The sequence below is a fragment of the Cucumis sativus genome, chromosome 4 (genome assembly GCF_000004075.3).
Source record: "Cucumis sativus cultivar 9930 chromosome 4, Cucumber_9930_V3, whole genome shotgun sequence".
In the NCBI taxonomy this organism is placed as follows: Eukaryota; Viridiplantae; Streptophyta; class Magnoliopsida; order Cucurbitales; family Cucurbitaceae; genus Cucumis; species Cucumis sativus.
In genome coordinates, this window is record NC_026658.2 from 4,684,043 (window position 1) to 4,707,811 (window position 23,769).

Consider the following 23,769-nt stretch of genomic DNA (forward strand, 5'->3'; position numbering starts at 1 on the left):
TTGGTTCGACTCTTGTCTGGTTTGGGATTTTTCACTTTCTAACTTCGGGATTTTTCCCTTTCCACTTTCTTTCCTTGTTTAGGTAGGCAGTGATGACTAGTACTCTGTGTTTAGCAAGTTACATCATTTAGTTTCAAGGCATGTATAAGCTTTATCCCTTCAAACACCCATTGTGTCCCTCTTTTTCTATTTATTTTAGCAAATGACCAAGGTTCGAGTTCCAAATGTTGATTCCTACTTTACACACACATATATACAAGTACTTTTATAGCAAATTAATAATATTTCTCTACACTTATAAGCTCGTGTGCCATATCAATTTTAATTTTAATTTTTGGGTGGTATCAATAATAAATGACACAAGTATAAAAATATAAATATTAAAGGTTAAACTGTGAATTTCATCTCTACAATTTGGAGAAATTTATAATTTAAGTTTTTTCATTATCATTGTGGCCAAATTTGCAATTTATCCAATATTATTAAATATCAAATAACCAGCCCTCTTAATGTTTTTTTGTTACAATGTTGGCATGAGGGCAGTCCTATAGAGAATGATCACGCATATAATTAAACTTACATTTTTACATAGAAAAATTATTTAGTGAAGCTCATTTGATTCTCTACCTAAAATAAAATGTTGGATAGAACAAAGTTTCTATAGTAATTAACTTAATCCTACTGTTAAAATGTAAAATTAGAACCAAACTCGAATATGTCCCGATAGAAGCTCAACCAAAGTCTAAATCGTGCCAACCTTAGTACATATCAATTGGTTAAAACAAGCATCTTTGACTAATCGGTAAAGCATTTTAATTTTCCTGCTCCTAGGTATTATATCAAGCTCGAAAAGAGAAAAACAAAATAGGCAATCAAACTCAAATATTAGGATAAGGGCTTAAAACATTTTTTCAAACAGTATAACACACACTATTGATCTTTCTTTTCTTAGCTAAATGATTTCAGTTAAAGGCAGCAAAGATTAATAAGAGATAATGCAAATTGATCCATGGTTGGAAAAGGTTTACACAAACACACAACACAGTTTTTATGGTTTCACAACACACTTCATAAGTTGTTCCATAGAGAAACAAAAAAAAAAAAAAACATAATATCTCATCCAACACACAGATTTAAGATAGATGTCGTGATGAAAAGAGTCAAACTCAAGAACACCACCACCAAGGGGGTGGGGAGTAGAATGGGCTTTCAGCTCTCAGAGCTGCAAGACGTCTCTTCGGACGAACTATTATCGTGATGAAGCCGCTTCATCTCCTCGTATGCCCACTCGAGTCCAGGACAATAGTGGAGTGGAGGATTAAATCTGCAGTCATTGATGTCATCTGGTAAGAATGCACCATTTTCCACAAGGAACTTCACAGCTTCCTTCCTTCTCTCTTTAGCTGCACTGTGTAGAGGTGTCCCTGGAGGTAATTGTCAACATAATGAATGTTGTTTAGGATCTTCGAAGGACCAACATTTTATATATCCTTACCCATCCTATTTGCTAATATGTTTAGGTACTTTCAGGTCAAGTAATTCTGGTTGTTTATCGACATCTGGCTTAGGGAAATATAGGAGTTTTACAAGCCCAACACCACCGTAAGCCTATAGTCTATGTCTCAACGGTGCCACCCCCTTGCTCCTCAAAACATGTTACCAATACCAACACAATATTTACTAGTGCAGGAGCAAAAAAAATGAAATTATAATCAAAATTCTGCTAGACGTTCAAAAGCCAAGACTGTCGTGTAGCCCAGGAGCAAAAAAAATGAAATTATAATCAAAATTCTGCTAGACGTTCAAAAGCCAAGACTGTCGTGTAGCCCAGGAGCAAAAAAATGATAATTTACCCAACATAACTAAGTTAAGAGGCAGAATAGAAAGAATGTGGGAAGTAAGACATCCGAAGGTGGGAATGGGTGGGCAATGATCATCATTTCCTGCCCCCATTTCCATCCCCAATTTCATTACTCGTCCACACATGATGTAGCCTAAGCTCAAGGAGTAGTTCTCCAAGAACCAAAATTGTAATCTTCTCGAGGAATCCTCCAAAAACAAAGATTGTAAATCTTTTTATTGAAATATGATAATATGTTTCATACAAGAGGGGAAGGTAAAAAGGGAATCCAACCTAGAATATTAACTAATTGTCCAATTAACCCCTATTCTTCTTAACATCAATATATATAAAGTAGATGAGGGAAAGGACAAGGAATGGGTGAGGGAAAGGATTTTTTCCATCCCCATCCCCTACTCCCTAAGATTTTAAAATTTAGCACATGTTAGTTCCCTCCCCTGTATTGGTTTCCAAACTTGCCAATCTTTTTTCCCTACAGCTTCTTTTCTACTGAGCATAGGTCACTCGATTCTTATTTAATAGTACAAGTTAGCAAAACTGTTTACAAATTTAATTAAATGGATCACGCTCCATGAGAGATACTTTTCTAGAATTTCAAATAGCTAATTTGTCAATAAGAATAAAAAAAAATACAAATAAAAATCAATTCCAGATTTGTATTTAGCCAATTCCAAGGGAAATGATCCATTAGAGATAAAGATACTTACAGCCACAAGCACCTTTGGTTCTAGCATCAATGTTGGCACCACGTTCAAGCAATTCGTCCATCACTTCAAGATGTCCACCCTCGGCAGCAAGGTGGAGGGGGGTCAACCCCTTCGATTTGGGGCCCCATGCTATTGAATTCACATCCATTCCATCATTGAGCAAACGTTTCACCTGATCAAGAAACCCGTGAAAGGAAAAAAAACAAAACAAAAGAACGCCTAAGTACCAACCAAGAGACGAAGGATGGGAAAGGACTGCATAGGTTGAGGATAGCAAACATGAGTTTTGAAGTAAATCTAAATAACTACTTCTACAATTACTTTTCTGTTAAAAGTATTTCTTCCTTGTTAAGATAGTTTTAGTCATGTTATCTAAAACTACACTTGTAACTACTAGCTATATAAATAAAGGCATCTCCCTTAGCTGGAGATCAATTCATTCATTAAAAAAAGATGAGTACTGTGGTAGTTTACACCAAGTTTCCTCATTAAAAATGACCAAGGAGTAAACCACCCCCTCCTTATCTCTTTGTTGGGGCAATTGACAAATATTACCCAACCTCCAAATCCAATTAATAATAAAAGGGAGGGAGATGATATTTATGTGGAAGCAAACCTTCCCCTTCCCCTCCCCATCCCTTCCTTGTAGAACAATCAGATTCCAACAAGAGAACGTCGGAATGCTAAACTAAACAAGTATATTAGCGTTTAAAGGTTCAATGACTTTATGTAATCCTATTTCCCATAAAATTAATGACAACATAATTGTAAAGGCATTGAAAAGGTTAAAACAAACAACAATTAGATCCAAAGAAAGCAGCAGGGTTAGAAAATTATACAAAATTCACCTCTTTAAGATCACCCTTTCTCGCACCAATGTGGAGGGAAGTCCATCCCCTATCATCCGTATTGAATACTTCATATCGGAAGGAACGCCTTCTGGAAAGGCTTCGACTAATCGGGCTCCTCTGTTCCTGAGGCATGTTCTTAAATTCCCCTTTCAGTCAATCAACTAGAACACAGCCTCGATTCGTAAAATCACAAACAAGAAACAAAAACTCCCTTGTATGACAAAAAAAACCAAAACTTGTTTCTATGACAAGAAAACCCAGAACCCAAAAAGACAGAACAATTACATGATTCAAAGGGAATAACAAAAGCAAAATGAAAGGAGAATGGAGAGGGAAGACTGAAAGAAAAGAGAATTAGCGAGAAACAGCAACAAAATGATGAGCCACGCAGTAGGGTGCAAAGGGATTCAATCCAGGACCAAAAACACGAAGATTGTGAACGACTACGATGAATGTCATAAAGGGCTTAAAGATTGTAATCATAATTGATGAAAAAGCCTAATGGATTGAATGATGATGCAGAAGGGAAATTTTGAAGAAACAAGAAATGGGGATTTTCGGATTCCAAGTAGACAAATGGTTGAAGGGGAAAATCGGCGGTGGTGGTTATAGAAATCCTGATTTGAATCGGACAGAACTCAAAGGAAACATGACAGAGAAGAGCAGTAGTCGACCGGATTGTTCAAACCCTAGAAGGAAGGAAGAAAAGCCTGAAATGAAAATAATGTGCAAAGGGAGATTGATGCGAGGGAAGGAATGAACACTACAATTTGGTTGGATTCCCTCTAATTTATTTATATTTATCCTTCTTGCCAAAACCCAAATTAACTGATGGTTTCAACTTTAACGTATGATTGAAATTTTCTATAGAAACGACAACTTCAATTTATTTTTTCTAAAAATTTAAAATTAGTAAATAAACGTTTTACCATTTTTCAATCCATACAACCATAAAGTTTATTGAAAATAGAATTTGTAATATTTGCAATTTATTAAAATATTCACTATTATCTCTAAATTTACTTCCGCCATTTTACTCTACACTTTTAAGGGGTCTTTCCTCTATGGATTTGGCATTTGAAGTCAAGAACCCAAACCCATGTTAAATAAAATTCCTTAATTAAGACTTCAAATCTAAATAAGACTCCTCCCTTTGAAATATGTATTTTATTTATTTATTGAATGTTATATGTTTTACATAATTTTAACCATCGACTTGGATCATCTTAATCGTCGGCTTCATATCGTCTTAACCATCCATTATTAATCGTCTCGATGACCAATCATTTTGATTGTTGGTGACCTACAACTTTAGACGCTACTATTGTGGGGTGAATATCTTGATCGATGACAACCAATCGTTACTGTTAATTATCGATGTCATGCCTATTAACAAAAGTTCATAGTGATGGTCAATGATCAATAGCCATGACCCTTGATGACTAATTGTCACGATGGTCGACACCAACCAATCGTCTTAAAATTGACAATTGTTATCGTATTCACCATTGATCAACGACTATCTTCACCGAGGCTTCCCACACTATTTCTCATGGGTTTGAATAGTAAACACTATTCAAGTCCATGGATTACTTTTTTTAAAAAAAATCAATCTAGAAAATTTATCGACCACCTCTAGTGACTATTGTCGGTCAACTATCATTCCTGGCAACTCTACTGCGAAACTTTCGACTACCAACTTTTGCAACCGCTTCAAACCTTGAAAAATTAATAATAAAAAAATTTGAAAAACCTTAGTTCCAAATATGTCTTGAATTTAATTAAATAATATTTTTAAAATACGCATTTTTTCATTCTTCTATTTTTTTCGGGAGTATTTTTTTAATAATAATAATTATTATATTATCTTTTTTAATTATCTATGTTCTCTTATTTATTTAAAATTAATATTTTTCTCGTTTGAAGAGATTTTACTTATTTTGTTATATTTTTTTATGGTGAAAATTGATGACCGGTCCATTGTGATCTCGAATATAAATCAAATATTGATATATTGGTAATATAGTGGAAATTGTAATTATATATCACATATATACCATGGTTTATTTTTAGTTGAATAACATTTTTCATTTTTTTTCATTAGTCGGTTTAACTAGAAGAAGTATAACTTATTTGGATTGACATAAGAAAAAAGTGTTTAAAATAAACTCATTTTTATTTGAACTTTTTTTTTTATAAAAGTGGTTTAAAATACATTGCATACATGTTATATGAAAACAACCATAACTATGAGTAAATGTAACTCTACTTAACTTTCACTTTTACATAACTCTTTTGGTCATGTTTATTTTGAAAACCCTTTTTAACGTTGCTTAACTAGAACTTTCATAAACTCCATCTGATTACATGATTTGTTATATTTTGTGAATGATTTGTAATATTTCTAATTAGACCATTATGTTAGTGCAACCATAATCAAAATTATTGTTATCGAATATTAAGACTTTTTTCGTTTTTACATTATTTTCATTAAAATCAATAGAGTCAAGAAATTTAATTAGAGGTACAAGATATGAAAAAAAAAATCAATTAAAATTTTGATTCCAAATAAATTTAGAAACATACAATTAATTTTAAAAAACTAAAAAAATGAGCTAAATCCAAAAATTAAAAACTAGCACCCAAACACAAGCATAAAAAATTCAGATTTTTGAATCATGCACCTCAAACACAGCATATGTAATTCTTGGATATTTGATTATGAACATGCGCGCCAAGAACCTCCTAAAAAGTAAGAGGTATTTGAAGAGCTAAAAATATACTGACGAAAAAAAAGTGATGAAATGTGTGTCGAATTGTGGACGAAACAAAAATGAAATTGTAGTGAAAACAATGAAAAATAAAGCTTAATTGAAAACTGTCATAACATAAATGAGTTTGATATTACAATTTGGGCTCAAAGCCCTCAAATCAAACATAAATTTTCTATTACATTACAATGTATTGCAACTTCGTTATGAGTATCCAAACACCTCGTATATTATTACAGCGTTTTCAAATATAGCAAAATAATGAATCAAAATATAACAAATTTTCAAATTCTATTAATATCAAACCAATTTTGTCATTTACCATCATCTTAATATATTAGTGACATCTTAATTTTTGTTATGTTTTGTGGATTTTTCTATAATATAATAAAAATATCGAATCATCCCTCGTATTGATATAAAACTTGTGGAAATATGAAAATATCAATAAAAATATGATATGTGACATGTCGATGGAAGTTAATATTATATATAAAAGGTCGAATCTAATCGACCACGATCACATTGGCTAAAAAAAAGTTTTTATTTTTACATACAAACTTTGAAGTTATTATTAAATTTCATAAAGAAAATTATTTTTGTTTTTTCAGATTAAGGTAATGCATTTTCAGTCCATTGTCCTAATTGCAACTTCTTTTTTTTGAAAGAAAAGTCCCAATACAATTGAATGTTATCTACAAATAGTAACGAAGTTAGGAGAATTCCAAATCAAAACTATATAAAATAAACAAGGCATGAACTTAGGTTTTACTTTTTAGAGTCAAATAATTAGTCTCATGATTGATACCCAATCCATCAAAATCATGTGTTTTCATCTTTTCTTATAAAATCACTCTCTCAAGTAAACTTAATTTATAATCCGAGTGAAACAATGTTACTATTGTAAAAATAGACGAAGTCCTATTCTCTCCAACTTGTAAGAAAAAACCTACTCTTTTGCCCAAGTAATTCAAACCAAACTCTCTCTTTCTTTTTTCTTTTCTTTTCTAGTTCTTGAAAATAGTGAAGTAAATTTGTTAGAAAATGAATTTTGTAAAGAAAAAGTGTGGTTTGAAAAAGGTATTAGGAAGGGATGAAACGTCAAAGGTGAAGCAAATAAATTAAAAAGATTGGCCAAAATTCAACGATTCCTTCCCCTAAAGAAGCAAACCGGAAAAGTGACTATAATGGAAATGACCCCTTTGCCAATTTCAAATTTCCGCCATTAGAATTGTTCTTCTCCTGCCTCCCCGGTGGTGTCACCCTTCTTCACTCAACCCCACCCCAGACCCCTGCAATACAATCAACCATCACCTCCACCGCGATGGCGGCTACTCCTCACCAACACCAATGGAGCGAGGAGGAGACGAGGGAGTTCATTCGTATTCGAGCCGACCTAGAGAAGGACCTCGCCGCGGTTTCCATCGGAGAAGCTCCGGCGGCGAAGAAGAAAACTTTGTGGGAGATGGCGAGTGTTAGGATGCGAGAGAAAGGGTTTTGGAGGACCGCCGATCAGTGCAAATGCAAGTGGAAGAATCTCCTCAGCCGCTACAAGGTTGGTCCACTTTCTAATTCGGTATTAATTAAGAAAATTTTCGAATCTGTAATTTTAGATTGGTTTAGTTTCTTTCTCCAAGTGGGCTCCTCTGAATTTGGACTCTACTTGCTTTCTTCTATTGATTCTCCTGCCATTTGATGGATGGGGTTTCAATTCGCCATTTCTGATTGCAGATTCTTGAAGTTCAGCTTGAGAAAGAACAGGACAAGAAGTCTTGTTGTCTTTGTTCAAAATAGACTTGTTTTTCACACTTCAAACTTCAAACAGATATATTCTTTTTCCATAGTTGAACTCGTAACTTTGAGATTATTATTCTCAAACTCAATCAAACATATGTTTGATTTTGATTTGCAAGAAGAAAGGGTGGTGTTAAAGGAGGGGAGGAATTTACTAGACTAGGGCATTAACTCTAAAAACTAACCTTCTAAATTGTATGGCACTTGAAAACTTGGTGAAACAGATTTGGCTTTGATAAGGAATAGCTTTGTAGATTTTTTCCATGGATAAAAGTGTTCTTTAGCTTCCTGTAATTGCCGGTAAGTGGAAGCTCTTAAAAAAGATAGATGGAACTTTAGGATATTACTACATCAAGACAAAATTAAATATCTGTTGATTACATGGAAAAGAACATCGTTCTACTTTATTTCCTAGGTTACATACTTGTCAAAACTTCCATTTCCAGTCGTTTGATCCTCAATCTTCTTGGTTGGTTATTCCCCAGGAATTTAGGCACCTAAGTGATAAGATTAGAGTGTTACTTCTATTGAATCTAGAACGTAGACTGTTCTTAAGTTCTCTCTTTTAAATCTTTCTTGCATAATCTAATGGACGGTCATCTCCATTCTAATGAACAGATCTAATAGAGGAAGCTTCTTATGCACTTGCAAGATGACTCATGCCTCCATAGATAACATTAAACAGTGTTCCTATGTTTCTAATGTTACAACATTTGTGCAGGGGAAGGAGACATCTCATAAGGAGTATGGATGGCAATGCCCATTTTTTGAAGAAATCCATGCAGTTTTTACAGAAAGAGGAAAAGCTATGCACCGACTGCTCCTCGAACCTGAAGCATGTTCTATTTCAACAAAGAAAAGGGGGAGGGAAAGAAGTTTAGAAGAACATTCAGACCTCAAAGAACTCAATGAAGACGAAAATGAGGAGGAGGTGACTTTCACTCAAAGCAACTCACAGAAGAGAAAGGCTGCAAGAAAACTCCCAGCAAAGTCTTTGGGAGCAACTGATTCTAAAAGTTCTAGTAGCTCAACTAGTAATGAAATTCAAGAAATGTTGAAGGGCTTCTTTCAATGGCAGCAGAGGATGGAGATGGAATGGAGGGAAATAGTTGAGAGACATTACAACAACCGTCGAATGTTTGAGCAGGAATGGCGTGAGTCAATGGAGAAGCTTGAGAGGGAGAGGTTAATGGCTGAGCAAGCTTGGAGGGAAAGGGAAGAACAGAGAAAGGAAAGGCAAGATATCCGAGCTGAAGGAATGAATGCCCTCTTAACAACCCTTTTAAACAAGCTCAACCACGAAAATAATTTATGAGATAATGCGACGACAAGGCAGTCCTTCAGAGAAATAGTTAAAATAATATGGTACGGTTGAAGTTGAGGTTTCTTTTTCTTTTCCCATTGGGGTGACATATACATAAATTTATTTTTCACATTTTTTTCTTGGGTATGATTGTATGTATAAAAAGTCCATATTCTTCAAGGAATTTGTAGCTCTTGGAAGAAAATGTAATTGTAATGTACATTTCAAACTTATCCACATTTTTTCTTTTTTTTTTCCTCCATCTTTCTAATATAGAAGTGCAGACCACTCTTTGCACAAGGTTCATAGCTAACCTCTAAGTTCTAGAAGACATTGGCCATTTCAAATTTCCCCTTCACTAAGTGCAGCTTGAATTAAGGATCTTACTACCTTCCATCTCCATCACTCGATACATGTTATTTAGTTGATAATGTACAAAAAAAAAGAAAACATTTCTTAGGATTCGATATTTTATAGGCACAGAGGAGATATTAGATTGAGGATCTGGAAAAGAGCATATTAGAGTCTATTTTTATTTTACAAGTGACAGAATGACCAATCGTTTTTTACCCTTACAAGTAATACATTTTAAGAACAGGAAAGTTGAAGACGATCAGAGAAATTTTTTCATTGATCTGAACAGAAGAGAACTGTGAAATGCCTTCAATAAAGCAACACTCATACTTCAAATGCAAGCGAAGATTCAACCAGATTCTGATGGGGGCTTTTCCTTTGGATGTTTGGAGCCATAATGATCACCCAACTGGTTCTGATTTGCAAGTTGTACCTGAGGTTAGAATAAAAGAAAAAAGATGATCAAATACACGGTCGTGGGGGAAGAACAGATATACTTTCAAGTATCAAAAGCAAGGATAAACAAATTCATATCTAATTTCCTATCATTATTCCACTCTCTTCTATGTTGAATTCAATATTTAGAGTCTCTATGACTTCGTCCCACAAGCCAAGAGAAAAATCAATCCACAGCAGATTAACCCACAAAAGACAAACTCAACATTATCAACGTCCCAAGATGGACACTCAAGATGGATCTCATTCCCCGTCGTTTGTTTTTAGAGATGGTGCATATGTGAATCATTTGTTTTCCCCATTGCCACCTTGCTCATTGATTGGCTGGTAGAAGAAGCTCCAAGGGGCCGAGGTTCCAAAGGCATAATCTTTGAAAATAAGATTATTTCCTATGATACTTCTTTTAATCATCTGCAGTTGTTTGGCCTCTGGTTGGTGTTTTAATCACTCGCTTTTTCGTTTTTTGTTAGTCTTCTAATGATTATTAACAATGGGAAGGATCTCTTTTTATAATATTCCTTTCGCCTCTTTTAAGGCAGGGTTCCCTCAATCCTATCCTCTAATTTGTTGTCTCCCTTTCTTGTGGCATATACTTCTCCGTTTCTTAGTTGTCCAAAGGAGTAAACAAAAAGAGAAATCCTCATCAGGTTCCCTCTATAGTCTATCCTATCGAGTATTTTTTTCCCCCAACAATCTCAACTCAAGCATAATTTGACTAATCCGCCCAAACAAACACATAACCATACAGCAATTCTTGCAACAAGAAAATTTCTCAAGACAAGATCATAGCAACACAGAAAATAATGTATCATAGTTTCTAATCGGTATCTCAAGTAGTTGGTCACAATAGATTGTACTATATGTATAACTCAAACCTCACTATCATCTAGAATTAAGGCTTAAAAAATTTCCAGTAAACAAAACCATTTCGAATTCTTTCAAACCCTAGAATAAATGATCCGTGAAAATAATCTATGTACTCAAGCCTTGAGAAAAGAAGACAAAAAACTAATGAAACTCCAACGAATTTCATATCAATTGAAACCAACGCACAGCCATATCAAGTGCACTATACATAAGAACGGAAAAATGATAATTGAATATGGGGTTGGCAGTTGCAGTTGTTATGACATCAAAACAGGAGTACGATTACGATACAGATTAAAAGAGAGGAAGAACACTAAAATCCAATGGAATACAATTATAAGAAAGAAAGAAAGAAAGATTGAAGCAAAGAAAAAGGAACCTTGCAAATCGGGCAGATGACTTTAAGGGCAACGGCTCTGGCCTCGAGCTGAGAGCCTTTGGGCTTCTGATTTTTCTCCGCATTTCGTTTCTGAGCTTCGATCTTCTGCTTTCCTCGAGTCATCTTCTCCGTTCAAGATTTCAAGAAGAAGAAGAAGAAGAAGCGGAGGATCTGAGTCCGACTAGAGAAATTCCGATCACAAGAATGATTGGTTTTATTTATTTTAATTTTAGGAATGATAAATAAATAAATAATTACTGAAAGAAAATAAGTTGACCCAATTTAGACACAAAACTTATCCCCTCCCCACATTCCCTCTTCTTCATTGCCCTCTTCCTTTAATTCTCTTTTTCTTCTTCTTCTTCTTCTTCTTTGTCAATTTACTTTTATAAATCAAGATCAATCTTATGTTTGTTGATATCCTTTAAGATGAATCCAAGAATTACTAAGTTGTATATTGTTTTTGGAGGATATATTTGTATATAGATATCATGTATGTATACACATGTATATATGTATACAAATATAGTTAGATGTACGTGTGTGTGTGTGTATATATATATGTCTATGTACATACATATATGTTTCAGTTGTGCTGAAGGTTGTAGAGGCTGAAGGAAGATCAAGATAAATATGACAAAACATTGGTAGTGTACTAAATGCATGATGGATATGTGGAAGGGAAGCTGAGTATACAAGAGATAAGTAATTAGTATCGGTGATGCTAATTAAAGGACAATAACCCTTTAGTGTCAAAAGCAAGCTAATGGCCTTTTCTAAATCAAAGTCAAGGTAAGAGTGACATCATAAAAGTCGTTAATGATAGCTTCAGTCATGGAAACAACCAACATCATACTATTTAAGATAACAGTGGGAATTAGTGTACTTGATGGCACCATCCACTAGAGGAAAGGGATATCATGGTTTGAAGCCATTTTTTCCTATGGGTGAGCAAATGAGATTGATTTGCTTCTTTTCAAGTATGTTATTAAATGATCCATGGATAGATTTTAGTTCTTATTAACTTGTAATCTGCACACAAAATCGGCATAAAATTAGAGTTTGGGTCTTTTTCTAGTTGTTGTAATTGTATATTAAGTCAATATAACAATTGTTTTACCTTGCCCTGTACATTTTTGTTTCTATGGTCTTTTTCCTTCATCTTGAAATCTAATCTTATAAAGTAATTTAAGACAATCAAATACTAAATAAAGCTTTATGATATGATCAATAGTTTTACTTAGAATAAGTCATTAAATTTAAATAAATTTAATCAACATATATACAAACAAAAAAAAAACTGAATTTATTTTAATAACATTTTATTAAAAAGAATTAAAATATACATGAATTTGTTTAACCAATTAAATAATGGACTTTCTTGGTCAAATTACCATAATGTTTTAAATTCACTATTTTTTTTAATGAATAGTCTAATGAGTTAGGATATTACATTAAAAAAAATCAAATTCAAATGAAATGGTTTTCTTATTGAGTTAATTTCAAATTTGATTTTGGGTATTTATTATCTGATTTAGTTTTGAGTTATTATAGCATTTTAGGTAGATTAATAAAGTCACGACACAAGAAAAAGGAAGAAAAATGTGTAGCAAATAGATAAAATAAAACAGTTACAAGTTACAAGTAGCAAAAGAGTTTTATGTCTGTTTATCACGGTTTTTATGTCTTAATGCAGGTTTTTAAGTGAAAAAGAGAACAGTAGCTGAGCAGCAAACGTCAAGCGAGGAGACACGTGACCACCAGACAATTAGAATAATGAAACTAAGCGATTCACATCACTGTAAGACAAAATGGTCGGCGTGAATGTCAAAAATGACGAAAGGGACGTCTTCTGTGTGAAGTTCGGACGATGTTAAGTCCTATTTGTCCTCGCCTGTATAATAGAAGATTGTTTCTTCAAGAACAAGTATGCGAAAATTTTGGAGAACAAGCTCACTCCATCCTTCATTTTTCTTTTGTGTTTTAGGTGAAAGCTTAGAACAGAGTTGAGAGAAATTTTCCCTCATACTTCCACTCAGGTTAGATAATATTGTCCATAAATTATACGGTACAGATACAACATGATTATAGAACGCAAGATTGAAACCTTAAATACATTAATTTTCTGTGTTCGACCGGGATTTACTCAAGAAACCTACCTTTTTGCTTATACTTAGGAAAGAGAGGAAAGCTTGTACATACACGACGCATATTTAAAGTTAGCAATGCATAGGTAGGAGTCAACACCTTTTATCACATGAGCCTAGCCTAGATGCCTAACTCAGCCGTGCACTTAGAACCTAATTATAATACTTATACGGAAACAAAAAGCAAAGAGTCAAACCCAAGGGTTGGACCATTAGCTTGAGTATTGAAGGTTAGTTGGCCTGATCGAAAAGCAAACAATGCTTTAGACCCTTCAACTTAGGCTTAGGCATGGATCAAATTGGAGCTTTCGCTTTCTAAGGTTGAATCGAACTCGATGAGGGTGATCTTGATAGACTTAAGGAATGAAGAATTTAGACATTTTCATGGACATGTTCTATACTTTTGCACTTAATTTTAAGTTTTGTTTTTTTTACAATATTTGCTAGTTATATATATGCAAATAACTCAAATTAAAAGAATAATAATGGTATTTTGTAGCATTTTTAGATACAATAGCCAAAACGTATACCAACATTTAAGAAAAATACAAATATAACAAAATTTATAGTGAATAAACTTCGAGAACTAACCTAAAATTTGTTATATCTACACATTTTTTATCTAATGTTTGTTATGTCTACAACATTGTAATGTTATTAAACTTTGTATCAAAAGTTTGTTATATCTACAACAGTGCTGTATCAACAAATACTTTAGATTTGATTCACAGATTTGCAATTGCCTCGTACATACATAATGACATTAGTATAATCAAGCGCATATCATCTTTACATACATACAACAATTGGGATCAAAGAAGAAGATTGTGATTGACCATACTAAATTTTATCCCTAACATAACAAATATGCCAATTGTTGTATGTACCTAATTATACCCAACATATTGAATAAATATGCCACATTGTGTGTAATATATATAATATAAACCCTAATAACATTCTCAATTCAATTGAGTAGAAGTATATCTGTAAATGATCTAAAAGAAGCTGATTTCTAAATTTAGCCAATAAACAATGAAAGATGATTAGACAAAAACAAATAAATGAAGAATCCAAAAGATGAATATATTCAATTTGCTGATTCATTAGACAAAAACCACACTTTACAAAAAGAAAACAATAACAATAACAATAACAATAAAAGGAAAGTAACCAATAACTTAAGGAGCAATTTGATTTGTACAGTTGCTCATGTTCAACCAATACCCAAAAGAAAAAGAAAAAAAAAGGAAAGAAGAAATTACAATTGAGGCAAAAGTGGAAATTACAAGTGGAACTTTCTCTTAAGTAAGAATCATGCACAATAAAAGCATATCATTAAATAGTAAAAGAGGAACCTTAGAGATACCATTAGGGATTCAATGAAACTACTCATAAGAGAGGAACAAATGCATGGCAATGGTGGACGGCAGCTTCCAAATTTTTAATGAATTGCAGGCGGAAAATGCGTAAAATTGAGAGACGATTCTCTACGCCTGACATCAAACTCCATCATGCTTTATGCTTCTTCCTATACTGTTAATCGGAATTGGAATCATCGAAGTCACTTGGGCATGGCGTCATAACCTCGGATTCAAAGAACTGGACTACTCGGTGCATGGTTGGTCGATCATCTGGACTAGAAGAAACACACTGAATAGCAAGCCTTAGCAATGAGTCAAGTGTTTCCGATTGTACTCCTTCACATTGTGGATCAACTATTTCTCGTTGCCTATTCTCCGTGACAAGAAAGTTTAGCTGTAAAGAAGAGAAAGGGATCAATGATGCAACAAAAAATTGATCTCGTGTAAGCTAATATCCCTTGCAGAAAGATTTGCCTAATTATCAAAATATAGATCTCTGACAACCAACAAACGCTTGCTGCTGGATACACCATAAGTTTATTACTAGTAAATTGCATAAGTTGTCGAACACCACCTTGATTGATTTTGTCAGATATAACCATGCAAGCATGTCTACAACTCATCAGAGCATTGTACTTTTTGACAACTTTAGAGAGGGACAAAGAGTTAACAAAGTTGAAGAATGAGGATTACAGAAGGAAGATCAAAATTGTGTTAGGCTATTTTCATTATAGAATGTTAGATTCTATTCTTGTTTATATTTAGAAGTGCCATACTATTTCTCATCTCTGTTCAAAGTTCCTGAGTCAAAATATTCCAAAGTACTAAAGGAATAGGATGAACTTTTTGTGAGAATGAGTTGAGGGAAAGTGGTGATCTCATCTTGGTTGAGAGGGAGGTCATTTCTAAATTGTTGCACGATCCGTTGGGTATATATTCTTTTCATTAGAGTCAAACAAGTGGTGACATCATGTAGTTGTGATTTGTGAGCAAGTATGGTGTCACTCAACGAGGTGCAGAAGAATCAATTGCAAGTAAAGAAGAATTCATGAACCCATAGAAACTCTCATAGCCTTCCATATTTTGAACTTGACGTGTACGTCTTCTTGAGAAGATGGAATTCACGTTCCATTTTGAACCATTAGAATAGTGGCTCTCCCAATATTCTTTTCCGCACGACCTATCTATTAAAAAGGGCATCTTTACTTCCCATCGCCTACTACACAACCTCCCTCCTTGCTTTATTGTTTTGTAAGGGTAATTCTCTTTTCTTTCCCTCAACCTACATTTCTTTGTTACTCTCGAGGTCAAACCTCTTTAAATTTTAGTATTATACATGAATGCTCAAAGACTCCGAGCATGTGCTCCTCATTCCAACCTTCTTTGACCAAGGGTCAGATTTTTTTTTTTTTCTTTCTAGTTTGATTACTTTTTTCTTTCCTTCCTTGGTCGTGTGAGTAGATTTTTTTGTTGGTGTTCTGACCTAGGGAAGTTCCTAAAGTGTTGCCGTTGATTAGATTTCACAATTTTCTCCTTCGATACTCTTTACTCTCCCACAGTTTTCCTACCGAGAATCTGGTTTAAATTCTGAAAGCAGCGAGACACTTTAAGAAGCCACTCTCTAAAATTGAGCCCCTATAATGATCTCATGAAATATGTAAACCTCTATCTGATATCACACAATAAGATGAAAATACGACAATCTCTCTAATGTCCTTGTAGAAAGTGGAATTGCAATAGAAAAGCAATCCACTCAAGGACAAGGCTATCACAAGTAAGAGCTTTCTTTTACTTTCTTTAGTGGGTTTGCACGACTATTCTCATAACTTGATCACCTAAACCGACTACATTTAGTCTTCCAGAAAACTGATAAGATATTAAATTCCAAGTAAGTTGCCACCATGAGTTCTACCGCAACGACTAAGCCTTTCCTTCTAAGCTCTTTGATGTCTAGATCAGCCCATATGGTTTTAAAGACAATTTTGACAGATAGAATTCCAGTGAGGATTGACAGGGCTATGTAGTTCCAAAGTTTGATCGAGGACAGACTTGAGAGCTGCTATGTCAGCGACCTCAGTGACACGACACTAATACAAGTGGATACTACGAAAAGCTAGTTATAGCTTACAAATGGATAAATAAATTGTCTCCAAGAAGATATTAAGAGTATACGAGTAGCTATGGGGGAAATTGCATACCCAGCCAACAATGTTCAGGCCTTTTTCAATAAATGATGCATCCGTAGGACGTTTTCCACTCAGTACTTCAAGTACCAGAACTCCAAAACTATATACATCAGTCTTTTCCGTTGCCCTACCACTTTGCATATATTCTGTCAGAACCGAAATTTCAAGAGGTGAGAGATTAAAATATAAAAGGATAAAAACATGGACTAAACAGAAAGAAATGCATCGAATAAAAGGAAGGCACAAAAATCACAAATTCTGGCTCCACTCAAATAATAAAAAGTAAAAGATAATTGCAATAATGTTTTATTGCCAGTACCGAAGAAGACAATTAATATTAGTGCAAATTCATCCCAGGGGCAAGGTTATGAAGTTGAAATCTCTGACTATGCAAATTGTAGATGCTGAAGAATACTATTAAATAACAGAACTCTTAGCATGAATTGAAAGCAAAAAGATCAATTGGAAAAATGGCAGAGCAGCCTTTGGTAATCATTGTTTCAACACAAAAAGAAATTGTTTCCCAAACTCAAGAAATTCTAAAGACTGCTTACCAGGGGCCAAATAACCAAATGTTCCGGCAACAATGGTTGTAATGTGAGATTTATCATCATCCAGAAGCTTTGCAAGTCCAAAGTCAGAAACTCGAGCGTCCAGATTACCATCAAGTAAAATGTTGCTTGACTTGATATCCCGATGTATGATTCTGGGTGAACAATCGTGGTGCAAATAGGCAAGCCCTTTTGCTGCTCCCAATATAATATTCAAGCGTGTGTCCCAATCTAATTGCTCAGATCTTTCTGTAATGTTATATGCATGAGATATATTTAAATGACATACTAAGAATAAAATTTACCAAACATGAATTCAAGTAGATACATCATCTAAATTAACGGATAAATGCATAGTTGTCGACTGCATGCCTCTTTTAAAGAAAACTTGATGATGTGAGGAAGAAAGTCTCACCATGAAGGGCCTCATCAAGGCTTCCCCCAGATAGATAATCATAAATCAACAGTTTTGATGTGGGAGAGTTGCAATATCCTCTCAAATTAACAAGGTAGCGATGCTTCAAACTTCCAAGAATTTCAAGTTCCCTCTCAAAAAAGTGATCAAACCCCTCATTTATCTTTACAATATTTTTCAAAGCAAATACATTGCCATCATCCATTGCAAGCCTGTAAACTGTTCCAAAACCCCCAGAGCCGATTATGTGTTCCTCATTCAAGGTTTCCAACTTCTTCATGATGTCTTTTGAAGAGTATGGCAAGTCTCCATGAAACATCACAACGGATGCACCTGTAGAAGTCAGGCTACGGTCATAGATATGCTAATACGAAGAAACTACGAATACTATTGACATATACAACAAGACACAACAAATAGACAACTGAATATAAAACCATAAAATTGTAAAGAACAGTACCTCCACCAACATCCTTCGCAAGACCTTTCTTGTCATTTTTGCCAAATCGTTTGTAAAGAAAGCAACCCCAGAAACACATAAGAGCAACAAGTAGTAGTGCCCCCACTGTAGCTGATGCACTTATGAGCAGCCGGCCAGAATACTTCCTTCTCATTTGATTTTGGCCTACAGAAAAAGAAAAATAGGATGCTAAGGACTTAACGACATAAGCTACGAACAACAAAGAATGAATTTCAAAGCTCTCATTTGTATTATATACAAGTGGAGAGCATTTAAGACAGGCAAAAAATGAAAAGAGGCATCGTGATAATGGAAATTAAATGATTTACAATCTCGCGAACTATCCATGTACAAAATGACCGATTATCATAATTATCACCTGAGCTTGTGGACTCAGAATTTGTTCCAGATTCGTTATTATCGTCTTTGCAAACAACGTTAACTTGTTTCCCACACAAACCACGATTTCCGACAAAGCTGCAAATCAATGTACTTTCTTGTAAGGTGGTTATTGTATTTGCAGGTCATCAAGAGGAATCAATCCGTCATTGCAATAATGCCTTAATAAGATAGGATGTGTGCTCAAGTAAAGGTTTACTCATAAGGCTTTAAATATGCAGTACTTACGAGGTCTCTGAAAACTTGGAAAGAACACCATCAGAAGGTACTGGTCCAATTAAAAAATTTGAAGACACATTGCTGTACAAGAATGCATGCCAGGTGTAAGGGTCACATAATGGAAAATAAATCTTAAGTACCTATTATTAAACACTACAACAAACATTACAATATAAGGCCACTTACAGGATAGCCAGCTTATCCAAATTCCCAAGGGACGTTGGGATATTTCCACTAAGTGAGTTGCTAGAAACGTCTCTACAACATCAAAAGGAAAAAGAACATTAAAACCATGTTCTCTAGCAAAAAGTTAAATTCTCATTGCTTTTGTGTCTATTTTGTCTGGGTGTAACAATTCCCAAATTTATATTTTAGTAACGCAGTAATGGTAAAGTAGCAATAAATAATTGGATATGATTATTTTCTAAGCTAGATATTATAATTGTACATATTCTTGAAAATGATTTACCACTGTGTCTCCTATCCAAGCTCTTCATTTATAATGGTTTTCTTTTCAATCAAGTATTATATTATTGGAGACCATTGTAGAGCCAAAGGTATCCTAACTATTGTCTTGCATGATAATGATCAAACTGATGAGAAATTAGAGTCTCAAAATCCCCAAATACCAATTCTTAATTTTGGAGAATCTCTATTAGTACTTCTGGATTATGAAATAGAAACTGTTGGGCTCCTTTAGGTCAAAATAATTCCTTCAAGCCTTGAACAAAACAAAAATTGAAAGATCATAGAAACATGAGATAAGCAACTTACAACATTTCCAACTCTAAAAGGTTTCCCAGCTCATAGGGAATGACTCCGCTTAGGTAGTTTCTTTGCAAGAACCTGTAGCAGACAGATTATTTACCTAAAGTATCCTTAAAACATGGCAACATTGACATGAAATTGGAAAATTGAAGAAGATCACAAGAAAAAGTTAGAACAGCAATCTACTAGTAATAGTATGAAGTGAGTAAATGACTATACTAAACATCTTTTTTTTTAATGAAAACATCTTACGTTGAAATAAAAAAGAAAGCATACATGGGCGTAAGAACCAGCCCACCGAAAAGAGCCCAATTATAGGAAGGCCTCCAATACACAATAGAATCTATAGGATAATTACAAAAGGTCTCTAAAATTGAACCCAAAGGAAAATATAAAATCTGAAGACCATGCTTCACTAGGATTCCTTTCCAACCCTCTAAACACACAAGTATTCCTCTCACCCCAAAATACCGCAAACCCAAGTGAGTGAAATCAACCCTTCTCACGAAAGGGAGGATGGAGAAGGAACTCTCCAGAAAGTTTTACTTTTTATTTTAATTCTTCTAAAGAGAGTATAACACTAGTGGACTTTAAAATAGCTACTGGTCAATGAATGCAAAAGCTGGGACTCTCATCACACTTTGATGGTAATACATAAAAATGAATAACATTTAATCAAAATGTTACAGCATTTAAATGTGAAAGTTACAACTTGTAGTTTCATTCTCACATTCGAGAGAACGTTCAGGTCAAAATGCTTTACCACCACACTGTTTTCCGTCTCCACATGACAGTCATAAAGAGAAGGGGAAAAGATAATTTAACAACATTTAAATTCAAGGGAGGAACACAAAAGAAGCAGGCACATACATTCCCTGCAACTGCGAGCAATTTCCCAGTTCTGATGGTATTGTTCCGTATAAATTGTTGTCTGAAAGAATCCTGAAATAAGATGAATCCTACAGATTCTCAGCAATTCGTATTTAGCTTTTGGTAATATAAGCATGCATCAGCAACCTCATAGATATATTTATAGAAGAAATCTTCATAAAACATACAGGGTCTTCAATTGGTCTAGTTTCCCAAGTTCAGGAGCAATGAATCCACTCAGTTTGTGACTTGCAAGTTTCCTGGATGATTGAGCATAAAAACAAAAGCGGTGTCATCAAATGATCAAACATTTCTTACTAAAAGAACAAAAAGGCAAAACGTATCGTGTTAAAATAAACTTTAGCATCAAATCAGACTTCAACTTTTGCCTCTAGTATGAAAAAAATGCTTCTTAATGAGGCAAGAGCATTTGACAAAAAGTTCAAAAATAAAACTAAATCTTTTGGTCAAGAACTTTTATAGCATGGGGAGCCAAAATCTAGCTGGGAATAGAAATTCAGCAATGTAATGAATTTGTGATTCTTCAAACTAAAAATATAAAAATGTTATTTCTCCACTTTAAACAAATTCAGATGCAGTTAAGTTGCATGACTGTAGCATTTGTACCTGCAACTAAAACTAGGCATTTATGAATGTATTTATTTGGTTTATACATTTTTTCCACACAACATTCTCGTATCAAACTTCTATGTTCCTTTATAAGGAACTGGAAAAAGAGATCAGAGGGAAGAGATCTTCCCAGTTTCCAGCCTCAAACAGGGCTTATAAGTTGCCCTCCAACAATGATAATCATGAAAGTTGACAGTTACAAAAGTTCCGACATAGTGTCATAATATGTGAAGTGTATAAAAGATTTAGAAAACACCAACGAGAATCTTGAAAAAAGTTCCGTTTCTTTTCAGCAAAACTCCTTCATATTAAACTTTAGACCTTCATAGAGGTGGATTAAGCTTTTTCAAAATGGTTTCTTCTACTTTTTGAAACTCACAATGAGATTACTCTCTTTGTTTTTGGATCGCAGACCACTCCTGTCCAGTTACAAGGGTTTGGATCCTCTGGTCTCCACTGAAAGATGACTCCATCAGAACTGGCAACTGCCATCCTAAAGCTTAGAAGTGCCGCACCTAGAGATCAAAGATAAGATTGTGCAAGTTACCAATAGGAAATAGAATTTTTTTTGGATAAAACCAATATGAAAGAAAATTAAATGAATAATCATATAATAAGTGCACATTTTATCTACCATTAAATTTTCAATTCAAATGTAAATTCGAAGATAACTGTTAATCCCAAATTTGATAGTCAAATGATGATGTTAAATAAGCCAAGTGATAAGGAACCGTTAAAAAAATAAGAAATCCACAAAGTAGTAGAGTGGGACATAGTTTATCCTTAAATGTATGGACAATGGTTGAGTTAATATGAAAAACAAGAAATGCCACAAACTTGTATAAAGTACAAAAATTACCATCAGGTGTGAGGCCAGTGCTTTTATTCATTGCCATACAAAGAAGTAGAACGTGAAGAATCAACAAGCCAGAACATTTGACCAGACAGATGCCCATGGTGGCTCTGGTCAAGAGTGTAATGTCTACAATAAATCATCTGACAGAACAAGCTGACCAATGGTTTCCTTGGACATGTGGCACTCTGGTTGAAGGCGAGCTGTTTCAGACAGACACATATTCAATTTTTTTCCTCAAAAAACAAATAAGAGAAGAAGGAGATGAAGAAAAAAAAAATGATGTCTTGAAGACTTGAACAATGTACAAATCAATAGAACAACAATGAAAAAGATACCTGCATCTAAGTAATGAATAAATATCAGTGACTAAAGCGAATCATTCTTACTCTAATTTCTGATCAATTTAAAAAGAATAAAAAACCTACATTAGTAACTAAAGAAAAATATTCATTCTTCCCCACAATGACTAATGCCAATTCATTTCATGGCTCATTTCGCAAATGCCCGACAAGCAGTGGGCCAGAAAACCTCTCACTTCCAACAGGGGAACACGATAGTGGCTAAATGGAAAGATTCATAACAAAACTTCAGACTGTGAATTATCAAAGAGATGGTTTTCCATTAATTTGATGGAGAGGAAAATCCAAAAACAATGATATTGATGGACTTCATAAAAGAAAATAGGAAAAATTCGAGTGGCGTATCCTCATAAATACAAGAATTGAATTCCATCATCATTGTTTCTTAAGATCTTCATCATGGAAAACAATAAAAAAATTCAATATAATAGTTAGTTAGCCGCACTATATTGCAGGAAGCACAAGTGTTAAAATCAACAAATTAATACTTCATCACAAACTAACTAGAACCTCAAACCATGTAACGACTCTTCCTCAGCCAAGCAAAACTTAAAAAATCATAGTAATCAACAGATGCAGTAGCGTAGGAGAAGTACAACCACTCACCACCACACGTAACAATTCAAAAGCATAAAAAACAAAACAGAACCTAAACCCAAAAGCTGAAAACAACACAATCTCACACTGAAATTCCACAACATTTGAGAACAAAAAACCACGAGAAGTGCAGACACATTCAACAATGATAACAACAATCCAATCGAATCCAATTCAATTCAATCCAGTCCAGTCCAAAATAGCTAATCAACTCAAAAAAACAAAAACAAAAACAAGCGTTTAAAAAAGAAGAGAGAGAAAGCAAGTGATGAAAAGTGAAAAGAAAGTAGAACATGCAGGGACCTGGAAGACGATCTTAGATCCAAATTGAGAGAAATGGAGGGGAGTAAGAGAGAGGATTGTGAGAGTGGTGGGTTCGTGAGAGGTTTTTGGGGGAGGGAAATCTATCTATCTATCTATCTGCGTGTGAGGGGAGAGGCTGAGTTTGGAGGTTTGGTTGTAGAGAGAGAAAGCATGTGGAATATTCGACAGAGAGGCGATTGGAGTGAGAGTGATGATGAAGAGGAAGGGGAGCTGTGGGGCACGTGCGAAGAGGGATGTTTTCAAGCGTGTGACCGACTACTAACTACTACACTCCTGCCCTG

At 34.4% G+C, this 23,769-nt stretch overlaps 3 protein-coding genes and 1 long non-coding RNA gene across 4 annotated transcripts; 1 reads left to right on the top strand and 3 right to left on the bottom strand.

Moving 5' to 3' along the window:
- Positions 1-978: 978 nt before the first annotated feature.
- On the bottom strand, positions 979-4,206 carry LOC101206715 (phytochrome-interacting ankyrin-repeat protein 2). The gene is made up of 3 exons (XM_004148935.3): positions 3,417-4,206; positions 2,569-2,740; positions 979-1,424 (listed from the first exon to the last, which is right to left on the bottom strand). Exons 1-3 carry the CDS (start codon positions 3,549-3,551, stop codon positions 1,210-1,212), a joined length of 522 nt encoding a protein of 173 aa, XP_004148983.1. The 5' UTR covers positions 3,552-4,206; the 3' UTR covers positions 979-1,209.
- A 3,043-nt stretch (positions 4,207-7,249) lies between these two features.
- LOC101206472 (trihelix transcription factor GT-3b) lies at positions 7,250-9,600 on the top strand. Its single transcript, XM_004148934.3, has 2 exons — positions 7,250-7,745; positions 8,706-9,600. Exons 1-2 carry the CDS (start codon positions 7,515-7,517, stop codon positions 9,297-9,299), a joined length of 825 nt encoding a protein of 274 aa, XP_004148982.1. The 5' UTR covers positions 7,250-7,514; the 3' UTR covers positions 9,300-9,600.
- A 156-nt stretch (positions 9,601-9,756) lies between these two features.
- Positions 9,757-12,099, bottom strand: LOC116403529. The gene is made up of 2 exons (XR_004216309.1): positions 11,344-12,099; positions 9,757-10,074 (listed from the first exon to the last, which is right to left on the bottom strand). It is a non-coding gene; the product is annotated as an uncharacterized LOC116403529 (long non-coding RNA).
- A 2,454-nt stretch (positions 12,100-14,553) lies between these two features.
- LOC101205992 (LRR receptor-like serine/threonine-protein kinase FEI 1) lies at positions 14,554-23,745 on the bottom strand. Its single transcript, XM_004148932.3, has 14 exons — positions 23,468-23,745; positions 22,212-22,408; positions 21,732-21,867; positions 20,911-20,982; positions 20,723-20,794; positions 19,859-19,930; positions 19,271-19,342; positions 19,094-19,165; positions 18,846-18,943; positions 18,467-18,631; positions 18,007-18,339; positions 17,595-17,840; positions 17,053-17,186; positions 14,554-15,248 (listed from the first exon to the last, which is right to left on the bottom strand). Exons 2-14 carry the CDS (start codon positions 22,306-22,308, stop codon positions 15,030-15,032), a joined length of 1,788 nt encoding a protein of 595 aa, XP_004148980.1. The 5' UTR covers positions 22,309-22,408; positions 23,468-23,745; the 3' UTR covers positions 14,554-15,029.
- Positions 23,746-23,769: the final 24 nt, after the last annotated feature.

What these genes read in the sequence shown, in the direction of transcription:
- LOC101206715 (XM_004148935.3), bottom strand. Translation starts at nt 3,551, where the DNA reads ATGCCTCAGGAACAGAGGAGCCCGATTAGTCGAAGCCTTTCCAGAAGG. An exon ending in GAAAGGGTGATCTTAAAGAG is followed by an intron (nt 2,741 to 3,416) that starts GTGAATTTTGTA and finishes TTTCTTGATCAG; the next exon opens with GTGAAACGTTTGCTCAATGA. An exon ending in AACCAAAGGTGCTTGTGGCT is followed by an intron (nt 1,425 to 2,568) that starts GTAAGTATCTTT and finishes AATTACCTCCAG; the next exon opens with GGACACCTCTACACAGTGCA.
- LOC101206472 (XM_004148934.3), top strand. Translation starts at nt 7,515, where the DNA reads ATGGCGGCTACTCCTCACCAACACCAATGGAGCGAGGAGGAGACGAGG. An exon ending in ATCTCCTCAGCCGCTACAAG is followed by an intron (nt 7,746 to 8,705) that starts GTTGGTCCACTT and finishes ACATTTGTGCAG; the next exon opens with GGGAAGGAGACATCTCATAA.
- LOC101205992 (XM_004148932.3), bottom strand. Translation starts at nt 22,308, where the DNA reads ATGGGCATCTGTCTGGTCAAATGTTCTGGCTTGTTGATTCTTCACGTT. An exon ending in TTCTGAGTCCACAAGCTCAG is followed by an intron (nt 18,632 to 18,845) that starts GTGATAATTATG and finishes CTTTTTCTGTAG; the next exon opens with GCCAAAATCAAATGAGAAGG. An exon ending in ATTTGGTTATTTGGCCCCTG is followed by an intron (nt 17,187 to 17,594) that starts GTAAGCAGTCTT and finishes CGGTTCTGACAG; the next exon opens with AATATATGCAAAGTGGTAGG.